The 17,583-nt window shown below is 38.5% G+C and overlaps 1 protein-coding gene across 1 annotated transcript in view; it reads left to right on the plus strand.

The window, feature by feature from the left end:
- LOC149286622 (trafficking kinesin-binding protein 1-like) overlaps positions 1-11,388 on the plus strand; it is a 46,234-nt gene extending 34,846 nt beyond the window's left edge. Inside the window, exons 13-15 of the mRNA XM_089493820.1 lie at positions 2,228-2,383; positions 5,899-6,001; positions 10,602-11,388. Of these exons, the coding sequence (XP_089349946.1) occupies positions 2,228-2,383; positions 5,899-6,001; positions 10,602-11,388 (1,046 nt within the window). The remainder of the gene's footprint in view (positions 1-2,227; positions 2,384-5,898; positions 6,002-10,601) is intronic.
- Positions 11,389-17,583: the final 6,195 nt, after the last annotated feature.

The following is a 17,583-nucleotide window of genomic DNA, read 5'->3' on the forward strand; positions in this document are numbered from 1 at the left end:
TTGGCAGGTTACCTTTATATTTTCCTTTTACTATACAGGCTTTTACTTTTCCATGTCTTTTTCTGTTTATATTATTTAGTACTGATCTCCATTCCTTTCCTCTTTTATTGCCTGCAAGCTCACCATGCATACAGATCAAGCATAAATGTGTGCAGGGTGTGTTCTAGGTGATGAGACCATTGTGGTATGTATTTATCTGGAAGTCTTGCAGTAGAATCCAATGGCTCCTGTAATACCTTTTCTTTCACATTGTATTGCAAAAGATAGAATTCATGCTTCGTCTTCTGTACTATGTTTCCTACAAAAATTCCCAAACTTGGCGCATGTTTCAGCATTTATGAAACTACTAGATACATAATCTATCTTTTTCTGGCTAATGCCTGAAATAATGATTTTAGGACTTATGAGTCCTTCAAATTCAAACAGCTGGTCTAGTACTGTCATTTAAGGTGCTTTCATTAGGAAATGTTGCTTATGTTCCATAGTAAGTGCTCTGTTGATGGCGTCACCTTAGTTTCCAAGGTTTAGTTACTTTCAGCAGACCCACAAACTTGTCGCTCCCTAATTCCCCCGCAAACTTCCTCGTGCTGTTGCTTAATCCTTCTCTGTACGCTTATCTTGCTTCTTTTTCCTTTGCAACATACCATTTTTTCCCCCTTAAATTCTGACACATCTTGGGTGGGGGAAACATTTCTGCACTTAGTTTAATAAGACTCTCTTCTGTTTCACATGAAAAACAACATTAATGCAATACTGGAAATTATTTCCCAGTACATAATTTTCACATACTAATCACGTCTGCTTCGCATTCATTTTCATCTGCTTCACACCAAGTTGTTAACTTTGGTTTCTTTTAATGGTTGCTGTAAAGGGCATCATTTTCTGTCCCTACAACCCACCTAGAGTTTTGTGTGTGCTTCTTAGTTGCTTAATACCGTAAGCAGACATCCTCCTTATTGTCGAATAAATGCATTTCAGCCATTGCTTCCTGAAATTTATACTTACACTTGGTAACTGCAATTTTCTGTTTACATGTAATGTTCTTCTGCTGCTAAAATGAGTTTGTGAAAAGGTCACTGATTTCATACAGTAGGGATTGCATGCGTTTTAAAGCTTAAGTGTCTCTAATGCTTCCTGTAGTATAGCCGGTGGATACAGGAAGCATTTGATGAGCAGGACTAGCATTGTCCTGCAGCGTGCAATGAAGATGTTTATTTGTTAAGCAGATGAGACATTTCACTATAGATCACAGGTTCTCATGTTTCCAGTACAGCCTTAAAAATGATAGTCATTTGTTTCCAATAATTTGTAAGCATTTTTGGAAACCCTGGAGAACCTTTAAATGAGCACCGCAGCCCTTTTTCATGCATACTGATTGGTGCTTGCGTTATTAGGTTATTGCAGTTAGATAATTAGTCTCATGTCTCGTTTTCCTCCTCCCCCAAGCGATCTCTATTGAAACTATTAAGTGTAAGCAGGAAGCATACTTAAGTACACTTTCTGGATGTTCTGTAGCACTCCCATTGAAGTTGAGAGGAGTAGCAGCAGCCTATCACATGACTGCCAAACACCAGTGGTCAACTAGCGTAGATGTCTGCCTCTACTCAGACTGCTTTCAATAGCAGCGCTACAGTTCACTTCAGGCAGCTGTGGTAAGGGGGGGAATGAGATAGAAGGTTTAATTCTTTTTCTTTACCACCAGAATAGATCACGTCTTGTTGTGCATGTAGTAAAGTTCATGGGAGACCATGCAATATATATTAAAACATTTGGGAACTAAACTGTCCCTTTAACAATTTAATGAAACCACTAAATGTGTAACCGCATAGAAAGCACAAATGCCTCTACTGCACAGTAAATATTGTGTAAATTTAGGTCTGCATAGGGTTTTGGGATAAAAATGAAACGCATTTTCCCGTAGACATCTGGTATTCTGTGCAAGCAAGCATATTCATCAAGTAACTTGAATTTCCCGGTAACCAAACCTGAAACACTTTATCATATCCCATTTTATAAATACCGTCGCAGTGAGCACTCATCCTTTAATCCTGATTTGATGAAGCTTTTAGAAAGCATCCGTTTGAACCAAATTTTGCTGTAGCATCAATTCAGTTGTGTAACCAGGATTGTCTGTGTTTGTAATGAAAGAGCTTTTTAATTTACTTGATTTTGTCATCCAAGATATTTACTTTATGAATGAAATATTTGTTTTGTTTTCTCGTTCTAGGTTCTGCCACACTGCATCACTGGCAGCAGCTGGCCCAGCCCCACCTGGGAGGTATTCTGGATCCAAGACCTGGAGTGGTCACCAAAGGCTTCCGTACGCTAGATCTCGACCATGAGGATGTGTACTGCTTTGCTGACTATGAAGAAGATGAGACAGGTGACATTCCTTTCAAGAATTTAACTACCTCGACTCCCGTCCAGTACTCAGAGACCTCAGGTGAGAGGTCACAAGCACAAGTGACTGTGTCAAAGAGCAAGAATTGTCCAAGCCATTCTCAGGCTGCGCCCGAGGATTTGCAAGAGCCAGCGACAGACGATGATGGTGATGAGGGGTCTGGTGAGGGATCATCCTTCCGTCCTGTAAAATGGGCATCTTTACAGGATAATAAGTATTGGGCCATTTTCACATCTACACCACAACATCACCATAAGTGTATAAAGGCATACAAAAATTGAGTTGTTTGGCTAAAAAAATATTATTTAGCAGGTCTCGTTAAATTCTGTTTTGCCGTCGTTCAGATGTGTATAAGAGGACTTCTGTCATTTTTTGGAAGATTTTAAAACTGTTAAAATTAAAAAAAAAAAAAAAAGACAGATGTCCTTTTAATAACAGTAGTGTTCACTGTCATCTTGTGGAAAGGCTGCTAAAAGACATTGGAGTCTTGTAAAAGTGGGTATAGGTTTTATGAAGGTTTTTATAACCATTTGAATGTAGATGTTGACTGTAAAGTGTTTTTTAATGTGATGCAAGCAGTCCAAACAATCTGCAACTGTAAATCTTCCACACGTGGTGGAAAAAAATATTTCAGCTTTGAGAGTTTTGTGTTTGACTTGGACACGACCACATGGATTCACCACACTTATCGGCTTTCAGTCTTGGTGTATTTTACACGTAAACTTATTTTTTCATTGTTTTGATGGCCTAGTACAGTTGTTGGAAAGACCATTTAATAAGAGAAGACTTTGTCCAAATAATCATATATAACCAAAAGCACACTTCCACTTGTAAGAAATGGCAGAGGAGATATTCACCTCCGCTTTTTTTTAATTACAAGATCTCCTAGATGAACACTGATCAATATGTACTGAGGTATTGTGATCTAGCGTCAAACCATTACTTGAAAATAATAACTTAATAATCTTTAACATTTATTAATGTATATGCAGTTGTCCCATTTTCTCACTTCATAATCTGCAGGTCTGATATATTTTTTTTAAAATACCTTTTTATTAAAATGTAATTTGTATATGCGTGTAAATAGGAACCTTTGCCATATTGAATATGGCTTTTGCACATATGAATAAATCCTATGCACTAATGTGTACAAATTAAATTCAATTATATTTACTTTTTACACAGGAGCACTTTTAAAGTGCATATTAAAAGAGATTTCATGGATATCAAAACCTTTTTATTTGTTTTATATTTTGCAATGTAGTGCAATCCATTTTATTTCATTAAGAGGTGTAATTGTTGATCGGATGTTTGTGTGGCTAGTGGAAAGCTGTTCAGGACCTTATCCCACACGTGGCTTTATACCCGTTTTTTTTTTATTTTTTTGGGGGTTTTTTTTTTAGAATTCAACTGGTATTTGTGAAATCTGTAGTAATTTTAGATTTTCTTTTATGAGATTTAAAAAAAAAAAAAAATAATAAAAAAAAAATTCCTGTACCTTTAGCAGCTTAGACTGGCATAAAACTATGGTACACATTTTTTTTTGTTTTGTTATAAATGAGCTGAAAAGAATTGGTATCATACAAGAGTATGATGACGGTATGTGTGAGATAGTCTTATTTTAATCTCTAAATAAAGTAATTTTAAAAAGTAGCTTAGAATGCCCGTACTCTTGTTCTTATACCTTTTAGCCTTTCTAAAGAGTCAAAAATGAATATAACCATTTGGCCTCCAAAATGTCTAGATGATGCAGGAACATTGTTTGTTTCATCATATCAACCACAGAAAATCCCAGAAGCTTGTACTGTTTTAAACAGTTCTGTTCTTATATGCCAGAGGTTTCTTAAAAAGCAGTGTGCCATCTGTGGTTTTGAATCATTATTCTGGTTCTGTGAAGTATTTAATAAAGGGGTTTTAGAGTAATTTCTTCCGGGAAAAAAAAACCTGAAGAATGAAATCCTATTTTTATGCCACTCGCTACTGGAGATGACCTCAAAAGGAATTTGCAAATAACACATTTTGTGTGTTTAATTGTTCATGTGCACGGATCCCGCATATGTCATTTGTGCTTGATTCGCCAGAGAACATGCCGATGGATCGCTACGCTTCAAGGTTGAGTATGCAGGCTCCTTACAACGCCTAATCACTTGATCTGCTAAATTTTCTTTCGTCTCATGATTGGGTTCCTTTGTGAAATTTGTACCAATCATTTTCTTTTTTTCTGCTCAGAACTTTGCTTGACTCTTGACTTTTAGCAGCCTTTACATCTAATCAAGAGCTAAAATCTTGCGTGTTTTCAAATGCCAAATAGAGTTTCTGGAGGTCTGCAAAATAATGGAATTTCCTGGGATAAATTGGACTGTATAGTATAGCCAAATGAAGTGGCTACCAAGGCCTCTGAGCTGCAAGGGGGTGCTAGGAACATCATTTACATGGGGGTACTGGAAAAGGCCATTTGCACTAAAAAAATGTACTAAAAAATGTAATCAATAAGTTGTGTATGGGATGTACAGTTTCCAAGGAGTAATACTTTGCAAATCACAGCAATAACTTACAATGAGGGTTCTTGGTAGTTGTAATTTCCAACTAATTGTCATGATAAGGGGTTGCTTTATTTACATCCTCATTGCACTGCTTGCCGGAACGGTAGTGCCTTCTTTCCGTCGGCTTCTTTGGTACTGACTTGCAGACTTGCTTAGAATGTGTTAGATTTTGTCTTTAATATACAACAAATGCGTAGGGCTTTCCATTTCATTTGCCTTTCAAAGGGAGGCATTCACATCTGGCTAGAGCTCTGATACTTTTAACATAATTAACTTGTGATGTACATTAATTAACATAATACTCTACATTGGAAATGCTCATTATCATGTATCATGTAAACTCATCCATACACATTCATAGCCATAACTCAAGAGTTAAATATATTTGCCTAACATTTTGATTTAATAACCCTCTGCGTTCCACACGGCACATCCGAGTCATTTAGCTTGAGGGTTGATCCAATGAGCGAATCTGAATTGCATATAAATGCATGTTTCCTAGTAGACTTGTATGTTTACAGTGTAATAACACCATTTAGCAAGTATGCAAGAAGAGTTTTGCTTAATAGCTAAAAGCAGACAATTATGCAGGGACTCTTACCACAGCCAACTCTTATCACAGCCAGCCAGCCAGCCAATATTTTGTCTTAAGAATTGGTGGTTGCAGAATGACCGATAACAATATTGTAATAAGTGTATGTCAAGTTTGGGACTCCTAACACAGTTTAAAATGGACCGGTTACCTTTTTATTAAATACATTAATCAAAAGACAAAACTAGAAGTTCTTTTTAAGAACTTAGAAACTGTTTAGGTAACCGTTCCATTTTAAAGAGAACATGTATAATTTTCTTACGAGATTTTTCATAATTGTGAATGTGCTTTTTATAATTTAGCTTGAGGATAAGAGCTGTGAACAGCTATCTCACTTGTTTTTTATTTTTTTATCTGCCTAGTGCACCACCCTGGAAAGTGCATGTCTCAGACGAACTCAACGTACACCTTTACCACCTGTCGTATTCTGCACCCGTCTGATGAACTCACACGAGTCACTCCAAGGTGAGATATATCAAGCAACAATAACCAAGATTTGTCATTTTCGCCTATCCATGTTGTTTTGTTGTCATTGAAACTAAAGCCCTTTTACCAAAGTGTTAGCTTGGAACTTAGCTGGCCAGGCATTGTATTGGAGATTATGTACAAAGTGAAGTAATTCAAACACAGAGTTTGAAAAGTGATTTTTATTGCCATAGCAGGGTTTTCAGCATGATCGTGCCAGTTCGACGTTCTCGCAGGAGTTGTTTAAGTACGTCAATATTCTTCCCTACAATAAAATTATAGATGTGTATGTTCTGTTCTGACCTTAGTATGCTGCCTGGGACAGGTGTATTAGACTTGTGCATTCCGGTTCGTATGAATTGCAAATGTATCAAATTTTGGGTCTCACTCATTCAATCACTCTCACATTCTCGTTTATTCTTTTGGTTTCCCTACCTTCCCTGCCACTTCCTCATCAGCGCAAATGGTGGCGCTGCGGCGACGTCCTCTCCAATCTGGGAAGAGGACTTCACCAAAAACGCCAACTGAGGGCAATATAGCTTTACTTACGGTGATGTCCTCTCCCAATCTTCCAATCCGGACAGGACAAAAGAATCCCAGAATCAGGAGACCTGGTAGATAGAAACATAGAAGTTGTTAAAGGCAGATAAAGAACTATTGGACCGCCTAGTTTGGCCATTTTTAATGATGGAAAGACTCAGACCTCAGTTGGTCTCAGGACAGCTTTATGCCTACCACCACGCACATTTAAATTCCCTCACAGTATTAGCCTCTACCACTTCTGTTGGGAGGCTGATCCACTTATCTAACTTTTATTTTAGAAAATCACCAAGCAGTATGTCCATTTCATGGGTTGGTATGGTGATGTTATCACTTTTCAGGCTTTGTATCAGAATTATATTTTTTACATATTCCACACTGTTGGGTAGCGTTTATGATTTATGCATTATATTTAAAACAGGTTGCTTTTATCTTTGTTTTTTTTGTGTTTTTTGTACTACCACTAATACTAAAGTACAACACAGGGCTGCATTTAGAAGAGAATTAGATGTAGGGGAATCTTTTTTTAGTAGATGTATTCATTTTAACAATTATTTTCCAATTTGCTAATCTCTGTTATTTCATAACTCCTAAAAGGAATAGGCTCTAACCCGTCTTTCTTTAATTCATTTCATCACATGCTAAGTCATCAAGAAATGCCCACCTTTTTAGTGGGAATTGGTCATTGATGATAAAGGTAGATTCTTACAATTTCCAGGAACTAGAATCTATTAGGTTTTTAGGAAACCTTTTCCTTAACTTTGTTGATTTTTGATATTCCCAAATACATAGATTATTTTTTCCAAAGTTCTACAAATGTTTTGCTTTGACAAATGTGGCTGCTGAACGACAAACAAATTAAAGGATGCACAGAGACTGTGAAGATGCAGACAATGGGCCGCACAGAGGTAGACTGACTTAGGGATTTTGTAGGCAACATAAAATAAGTTGATGGGCAGTAGAAGTATATTGTGCTGGTTGGAAGATGCCCGTTGCCAGTACCTCAAGAACACAGAGTGAGGAAAAATCTCAGATTAGCAATGACAAAGCAGAGTTTCTAATTTATCAGCCTTATACCTACTAATGACCCATCATCTCCACTTCTTCCTCTTACTATACAGAGTGATCCCACAGACCATACATTGTCTCTGGCAGTAATTGTACTTGACTAGCAGTTTTCACCCATGGGTAATATACTTCTTTGTCAAGCACATTCCATTGGGAAAGCCACTAGACCAGGTTTGTCCAGAGCCCCATTATCTTGGCTCCAAAAAATGGCTCCTACTATAGTAGCAACATAGTCTGACCTAGGCCTTGGACAAACTGCCCTCTTGGATGATCGGGCCCCACCGTGTGTGGCGCTGCTCAATGGGCCAGTTACAAGTGAGATCTCTGATCTTCCCAACCAGCCCATTTACCCTACAGAGACTGTGCTGAGTCAGCTCAGTCTCCATAGACTGCTTTACAAGGTACGTCTTGGTCATGAAGCACCTGGATATGATGTATACCGTGGTCCGCAGACATGGTGAACATGGAAGGGTGCGCAGGCCTAGGGAAGCAACCAAGGTAAATATGTAACCGATGATACTATTGTGTGACTTTCCAGGCAAATGTATAAAATCTGCGAAAAGCATGTTAGAAAGAGTTACCAGATTTGTGTGGTACGAAGTCATTTAACATTGCCTTCAAGTACAGGCCTGAGAGAAATACATTGTTGATGCACGTGCTCATTTGGGGAGATCCTGAGCATGTGCGGAGATGGATGAATGCTTGAGGCTTGATGAGCCAAGAGGCGGGTGGACTGCTCCCCCTTTACCGTCATACCTGTTAGGAAGTCCATCTGATAGCTCTATACCATCATACCTGGTTAGGAGGCCCCTGTAGTTGCCATACATGAACGGGAAGCTTCTCTTTTTGGCCATATTGCAGGAACATCAAGCACTGCTTTCTCCCCATTATCCGTCCTTAAGCACTATAACCTGTATTGTCAACAAAGTGCAGCTTTTCAGCTTTTTCCCCTAAATTTCAAGACTCATTTCTTCCTAATTTATACTATTTTCAGGGACATTTCAGTCATCGTCATCATCAGATGTTCTATAATTTTATTTAAGTGTCTCAGTCTGATGATTATTAATATATGTATTGATATTTTGTTGCAGTAATTGTAATGGGTCTTAGTTTTATGGGTGTCTAATCACAATATTAAGACAATTATATGGAATAATTGTGAATAGAGCACTGATGGTGCACTAAAAGCTATCTAAGTTACCCACCGCGCCTGTCTAAAGTGTTCCTTGAAATAAAATGTTCTGCGCAAAGCTGTTTTCCAGTCTGTCTTACATTTTGCCTGAAAATATCTCTCTATTCTCTTACAACTAACTCGAAGGTACTCTAGACGTGTATAAGGCAATACAGATCCTGTAGACTTCCTTAACCATGCCTGGTTCTTCACAGGTCATTTGAGGAAGAGGAAGAAACTACATTATACCAGGTTTTGCTGAGAGGAAAGATAGTTCACACACTATGACTGAGCATTGCAGGGGGTGAGCAAAGGTGGCAGTGGCCTGTCTACTGGCCGTGTCACTCTAGAATACAAACTAGCATTTGTGACACCAGCTAACCTAAGTTGTCTGAACACTGACTGTGTTCTTATGCTAACAATAACTAAGCTTACTTATACAGACAGGTTGCGGTATTCCATCCGTCAGGATTCTTCTCTCACTATACAGTGCTGTCAAAAAAATATTTGCCCCTTCCAATTTCTTCTATTGTTGCATATTTGTCGCACTTAAGGGTTTCTGGTAATCAAACTAATTTTAATATTTTGTGAAAGATAACCCAGGTAAACACACAATGCAGTTTTAAAATAACGATTTCATGTTCTAGAAGAAAAAAAGCAGAACAATGGTCAAAAGCACACAAGCAGGTCCACCTTTGAATGGCTCACAATTAAACTTTTGGAGTAGCCTAGTTTAAGAGTCCTGAATCGAATCCGATTGAGATGCTTTTGCATGGCCTTAAAAAGACTTGAAAACCCTCCAATGTGACTGATTTAAACCAATTCTTCCAAGGAGGACAAGTTGGCCAAAATTCATCCACAGCGATGTAAATTGCCATTGTCGGTTATCGCAAATGATTGACTGCAGTTGTTGTCCCAAGAGTTGCACAACCAGCTATTAGGTTTAAGTGGCAATTACTTTTTCACATGGGTGATATAGGTTTATCTATCGGCTTATCTTTGTCTTAAATTAAAATTAGATGTGACAAATAAGCAAAAATAGAAGAAATCGATAAGGGTGCAAACGCTCTCTCAGGGCGCTGTATAATAAACTCTTTAATATTGACTAAATAAATCCTCACACATGCATGTTCGGTCTTTGCTTGGCTTAGGGTGTTATTGTAATGTGGTTACATGAACTGCCTCAGATTGAACTCGTGTTGTATTCTTACAGTTTTTGCATCAATGTAAAAACTGCTGTGCACGCCACTGACAAATTGCAATCATAGAGGTTGTTCAGGTTTGTGATCTATAGAGGGAATCTGAAACACAAGTACCCCAAACTGTAGATGTACTGTATGTTTCAGGCTCCATGGGCCTTGCCAATTGTGTACGATTGGCATACAGGACATAGTATGCTTCCCAAATGGGATAGCTGAGTGCACGTGACATGTTTGGTATGATGCCAGGCCCCTCTTCGCCCATGTTACATTTATAGCATTGTGACACCACAGGTTGTGCCAACATACTTGTTACCATGAGACAAAGACAAAATAAAATATTCAAAATGTCTTATAAAACGAACTCATCAGCAGTGGGTTTTTTGCTCATTTAATCTGAATGAAGTGCATACAATTCCAATATTCATATTTATAGTAGATTTTTTTTTTGTTTGGTGTTACATATTTTATATGTGTTTTGTGTGTTATAGTGAAATGCCAAATGTGCATGTAGTTTTTTTGCGGGTTGTTTCTAAATGTATTTTCTAACTCTGTGCAGGGTTTGATGTTTTAGTAGTGTTATTTTAACTAGAATTTTTTTTTTCTCCCAACTTTTTTGCAGCCTTAATTCAGCGCCCACTCCAGCTTGCAGCAGCTTTAGCAATCTTAAATCAACTCCAGCTAGCACCCCTTGCACACCTCGGCGCCTGAGCTTGGCTGAATCGTTCACCAATCTCAGGGAGTCAACAACCACTATGAGCACATCTTTAGGGCTGGTGAGGCTACTGAAAGAACAGGGAATTTCTGCCGCTGTGTATAACCCTCAGAGCTGGGACAGGGCTGGAAAGGCTTATGTCAGTTCACTTCCAAAAATGACTGTTATACCTTCCACCCCTCCAAACTCACCTATGCAGACACCTAGCTCTTCTCCTCCCTCATTGGACTTTAAATGCACCAGCCCACCTTATGATAATTTCCTTGCTTCCAAACCTGCCAGCTCCATCCTAAAAGAGGTGCGAGAAAAGAAGAGCATACGAAGTAGTGAAAGCCAAACAGATGTCTCTGTATCCAACCTTAACCTAGTGGACAAAGTGAAGAAGTTTGGGATTGCCAAAGTCTCAGGACCAGCACAAATGTCTGCTCTTCGTGAAAGTCATAGGCCTCTTATTTGTGGTGCACAGGGACCAATGAGGGCCTATGTCTCTGGTGGGTTGATACAGGAAGGTCTACCTTTGAGCTATCCTTCTGTGACAAGTGCCATAGGTGGCCTTCAGCTAAACTCTGGCATCCGTAGGAATCGCAGCTTCCCAACCATGGTAGGGTCCAGCATGCAAATGAAAGGACCATCTGCCATGACATCAGACATTCTTATGGGAGCCAAGTTGCCTAAACAAACTAGCTTGCGTTGAAGAATCTCCTGAAAACTTAACTTTTTCACACTGGACACAACATTGGCCTCACGCTTTCTTGGGCTCAGACTTGAGTTAAAGCTCCAATCCTCTGCTTTTTTTCCTTTATAATGACAAATCAACATTGTGCCTAGATGAGAAATTAAAAAAAATATATATATAAATATGTAAATAAGTATTATATTGTGTCTAAAAACAAGTGACTTAATACAGTCATTACTGTTGTACTATTGTAGATAATTAACTTCTAATAATGTACATTAAATGAAAACAATTGTGGTGGGAAAGGGGTTCTGAATGCACTGAACATGAAATAGATCTCTGGGGGATCAAGAGAAACGAGCTGCAAAATGACCAATGGTCTAGACATTTCAATGAATATTTCTGAAAACGTCTTAGTAGGTCTTTACTATTATTACTTCTCTCATAGTAAAGCGAGTACTGCAGATATTAAAAGCAGCATGCAATACGGTTAGGGGACACGCAAAACTATTTCAGTTATAGAACATTTTCCGACAGAGATAACGTGATTGTCCTTCACCACCTTAGTGTAATAGACTTATTTGCTGTCTTATGCTGGCTTTGCACAATCCTCGGTTATGTGTTAAAGGCGCAATTCATTTTATTTTCTTCACTGTTTCACTAGGAACACTGGGAGTTCTTTAAAAAAGCTTCCTGGGATTTAAAGGTCACTGTCAAATTAAAAATATCATCCGCCTTGCTGGCAAAAAGCTTGTTTATGCCATATTATTAAATAACTTGTATTATGGAGCACTGCAAAACTATTTCATGTCATTGATAAAGTAGGAACCTAGTGTTTTTTTATAATGTAAAAAAAAAAAGATGAACACTGAGACTTTAGTTTATTTAAATTATCTTTAAAAGGGCACTAGTGTTTTGTGTTTTTGTTTTTTAATTAGACACCACTAAAGTTTTATGGTATTTTATTTCTGTAGGAGAAATGTGTGTGTAAGAATAACCGAATGAGCGTGTCTATACATATCAGCCAAATAATAAATGTTAAGACAATATCTATCCATTCACTGAACTTCTTCAGTTTTGTTCCTTTACGAGGCAACTTGTTTCGTTTTTGTGCTTTAATGTTGTGCGTGTAGATTTTTCTCTTGAGATGAAAAACAAAGCTGTAAATAGACTTCTAAATAAAGGGACTTTTCATTTTAGTTGCTGTGGTCTACAACTCTTACTATGATCATTCAGCCTAATAGACCAAGTAAGTTGTGTGCTGTGAGTTTGACAAATTATTGTGGCAATATGGTGTCCCCATTGCGTTTTCCAATCTCTCCAGCAGAGGTGAATCTTCTTGTGGCTCCTCGCACAAGTTGACTATGATATAAGGGGATGCTATAGCTCAGCATCATCGCTCCGTTTTACTCGCTGGTCACTTAGACCATCCTGCTGTAGGGACTAAGATTCACTACCACAGCTCTAAGTTATTCTGCTACCTAGAGGCTATCTGATCATCTTCAGAGTAGTATTCTGTAACTATGAAAGAACTAGAACTTTCCTGGCCTTACTCCTCATACCAATCAAAACCATCTTCTGTTGTGCTCACCTGATTATTTTAATATAGAACTCTCACTTATTTACAGGACAGATTTAATTATTTTTATACTCTCACAAACACAAATTTTTGCACTTATGGTAGCAGTATTACAAACCACGGTTATCTCAGAAAAAAAATGTATACTTACAGTAGCACAATAAGCACGTATTAAAATAAAATACAAAAAATGAATCACCTTCACTTATATTCTTAATATTTATTGCTCACAGAGTTGTCTCTAAGCAAATATGGGAACTCATTGTGTGCTTCTCTTCTGTTATTTTAAATGCCATGTATCACAAAGGGGAGACTTTAGACTTCTATGATGTATCTTTTATAATCCACAAAGCAGAAGATGGTCTGGTTTTGCTGGGCTTGAGGAAATGAGTTACAGGCAGAAATAATATTTTGGATTCAGCATGTTCAATTTAGTCCTGGGATTAGACCAAGACATCTAGACGTTCACCTTTATGTTTTGCTTCCAAACCAAATACAAAAATATCTTAAATTATATTTTTATCTGAATGTATCAAACTGTATTTGGAAGTCTTATGCTACATACGTATTTTAGAAACACTCAATTCTTATTAAAGCTTGTTGTGCTCCCACAGATACTGTATGTAGCGATACAAAATGCTTTCACATTTTGCTTCTAATAAATATTCCTAATAATATACCTGTATCATGTACCATTATTCTGGTTGAAACCTGATGTTTTCTTACGGATTTTTAAATAAACCTCTATTACAGAATTATATGCCCTGAAATGAAAATCTCAGTAGCCTATGATTCTGCCTCCATATGTGACGTCTGCTACTTTTACTGCTCAACGTGCTCAAGAAACCTTTATATGATTAAATCACTCTTAAATCTTTGAGATCTGCTAAAGAATCATTTATATAGTTCCATCATATTTTGCAGTATTTTTCAATTGTTTAACAGATAATAGCAATTAGTGCATCACATAACAATTTTGACTTACAGAAGCATAACAGGAGGACCCTGCTTAAGTGAACTAGAAGGAGGTAGTGTAAGGATCCTTATTTTGTCCTGATCAGTTTGAGATAGTTCTTAATTATGTGCATTAATCAACAAACTTGCATATTACACCTTAACAACTCCTCTTTAGTGCTATACCATTACACTCACACAAGGGTGCACTGTACTACAATGCACTGTACTACAATGTTCGGATATAAGATGTTTTTTCAGAAAAAATGCTGTGAAAAATACCCCTCGTCTGATAATCCAACCTCAAATAGAGGTCGGGCTATAAGACTAAGATCCAGATCCATCGCAGCACTGCAGGGGACCTGGATCCTGCCAGCAGAGTGAAGTCTGCGTGGTGCTGGCAGGCAGCAGCAGAGGTTGTCTACACGCATCGCACAGACGTCCACTGGCTGCCTCCACTAGACACCAGGGAGTGTCTGGGAGGCAGAGTGGCATATAGGCAGGTATAAGGCATACCTTGGGGACACAGTGGCAAGCCATGAGGCAGATGTGCATAACTGGGGGGCCAGGTTGGCAAATGAAATAAAAAATGCATTTTTCTCAATCATAGTTTCATAGTAAATATGAAAAAATAGTTTACATGTGAATTAATATTTACTAGTAAAACTTTTAGATATTAAAACCTAGTTTAAGAAATATTGTGTTTGGGTTCTTGTACTTTTAAAATATAGCTTTTATGGCATAGTAAAATAAGATGGCGATTCGAGAAATGCCATTGTGATAGAGATAAAAGTATTGTGTGCGCAGAGTACAATGACACATGTTAATGTACATTTAACGTTTTTTATTCTGCTGTTTGTTTTTGACACAGTTTGTTCACTGAATTATCGTTAGTTGCCGCCCTGATATTTTTTAAATACCTATGTACATCAAACATAGTATCAACTATTTTGCCCCTACATTGTGTTGTACTGATCTATTATTTTTAGTCACGTTAATTCTGAAGCATAACAATCACACCAGTGTGGCATAAAATTTTGGCATAAAAGCTTGCAAAAATTAGAATATTTAGAAATTATTTCTTTTCTTCGTTTCTTTAGATAAGATTTCTGTTTTATGCACCCCATTGGAAGTTAGGGAATTGGTCCCATAATGTAAGATCACATCAGTAGTGTGACAGAGGTATAATTATATAGTGCTCCCTCTATAGGGAGTTCCATGGGCCATTATTGTTGGTGCTGTAGCAGGGGTAAAAGAGAAATGAGAGCCTTCATCAGAGTAAATCCCTTGTCCGACTACTCCTGATCTGTGCATTCGTTGGAAATCGGGCTCAACCTGTTCTGTGTGTTGACATAAATACAGACCAACCAAATGGAATAGGGAGTAGTAGAGCCCCTTTAAGTTTGGGCTCAATGGTGACCCCTATGTGTATGTCACAGGTGTGCCAAAGGCTTATATTGAAGGCAATGAGAAACAAGGGATGGACGTGCATCAGATTTAGGTTTAGTCAAATCAGTCAGAATCTAAGCATTGTATTATGTACTGTCCAGATACAAATAGAAATCCTCATTTTGAGTCTCTCTCAAAGCAGTATTGTCATATCACTTAATGCCCAGTAGGTGGCAGTGCAGTACCTGTAACAGAGATATGTAAGCAACAGATTCCAATCCTTCAATATTTTTGTCTTTGTCCTTGGAAACCACAAGAATACAGATCAAATTGTGATCTTAATGCAGACTTGTACAGCCTGGATATAGTTCTCTGTTGTACCATATAGTTCATGGCTTCTTAATATTTATCATGCTGATCTTGAAAACATTAAACTAAGACAGCAATTCCGTCTATGTACACAAAACTTGGTTTTTAATATATATATATATATATATATATATTTGTACTCTGCAAACCATTAGACATATAGAATTGTAAAATTCACAATTTAGGCAAGGTGGTAGGTACTGCTTTTATGCTAATTTTATTAGAAAATGTGTAATTTACTAAATAATGTACTAAACAATTGAACAATTCCATTGGAAAGGAATAGTCATGCCATTTGTTCATAAGTCCTGTGAAATAAAAATAAAAAAAATTCCCTCGGCCTCCCCATTTCCTATTGAGTGTTTCTTCAAGGAAATCTATGCATGGCTGCATTTGTTCTTTGAAAGGTAACAACACTTTCAATCAAGCTCAATGAGGCGTGGAATATACCGTAGCTAACACAAAACAATGTAGCAAAGATAATTGCTATGAAGATGTAAACTATCAATATAAAAAATAGTCCTGATGCTGTGCTAACTTTTTGATTGTTAAATAGTTTTGTTGTCACATTTAAGGCAGCTGTGCTTAAAATAAGAAACAATTGGCTATGGTTTATTTCACCCCTTAACCCCTTCAATCCCCTATAGACGTACCGGGACGTCTAGCCTTTCGTGCAGCGTCAGGAACACATCCCTGCCGCTGCACGGGAGAACAGGCTGTCGTTTGACAGCCTGGACCCCCCCCTGCAGCCCGATCCCCTGTAACAACTTGGTGTGTCATTAGCCTTGGGGGACTGAACCACATCCAGGTCAGTGACATTACTGCCGGATGTGCGACACTGGGGGAGAGAGAGAGAGAGAGAGATAGAGACAGAGAGAGTTCGTTTTGCAGAGCTGCAGTGCTTAGTGCAAAACCACATTATATATTGGGGATAGTGTAGTGTTTTAGAAATTGGCCAGGTAGGTACAATGGCGCAACATGTCTTCAGCGCTGAGGAGGCTCATGACTGCCTCACTCAGTCTGATGACGATGCCACTCTGACCGCGTCAGACGCCGAGGCCACTCTGACGGCGTCAGACGCCGAGGCCACTCTGACTGCATCAGATATTGATCCAATATCTGAGGAATCCTGCTGTGCGTCAGATAATGACGAGTCAGAGGAAGACGATGATGGCCAGGGTCCATCTGGCAAAGCCAGGCGTGGAGAGCCTGACTCTAAATATAATTGGGTGCCCCCAAATATGATAGACCCAGTAATCCCTGCTTTTACTGCGACTCCTGGCATCAGATGTGACATCGATGCTAGCGAGCCAAAGTCATTTTTCCATTTAATGTTTGCCCCCGAGTTTTTTGAGCTGCTAGCAGCTCAAACAAACCTCTATGCAGCCCAGTGTCAGGCAGCTGACCAAGGAGACAGAAGCCAGACCTGGTACCCCACTGACTCCCATGAAATTAAAAGATTTTGGGCCCTGACCCTTATGATGGGCATTGTGAAAAAGCCCACGATACGCTCCTATTGGAGCACAGATCCCGTAATATCCACCCCTGCTTTTTCCCAAATAATGCCCCGGAACAGGTACTTTGGGCTCCTAAGATTTTTACATTTTACCGACAATTCCCAATGCCCCCCTAGAGAGCACCCCCAATTTGACCGTTTATATAAATTGAGGCCCATTATTAATTATTTTTCACGTAAATTCCCTGAAATTTATACCCCCGACAAAAATGTGGCTGTAGACGAGTCCCTGGTCCTATTCAAGGGTAGACTGAACTTCAAACAGTATATCCCGTCCAAGCGAGCGAGGTACGGTGTAAAGTTATATAAACTTTGCGAGAGTGGGACGGGATATACTGTTTCCTTCAGAATCTACGAAGGGAAGGACAGTCACCTTGATCCCCCTGGCTGCCCACAATCTGTGGGT

This window comes from Sceloporus occidentalis, unplaced genomic scaffold (genome assembly GCF_023333645.1).
Source record: "Sceloporus occidentalis isolate IW3139 unplaced genomic scaffold, rSceOcc1.0.p SCAF_67, whole genome shotgun sequence".
In the NCBI taxonomy this organism is placed as follows: domain Eukaryota; kingdom Metazoa; phylum Chordata; class Lepidosauria; order Squamata; family Phrynosomatidae; genus Sceloporus; species Sceloporus occidentalis.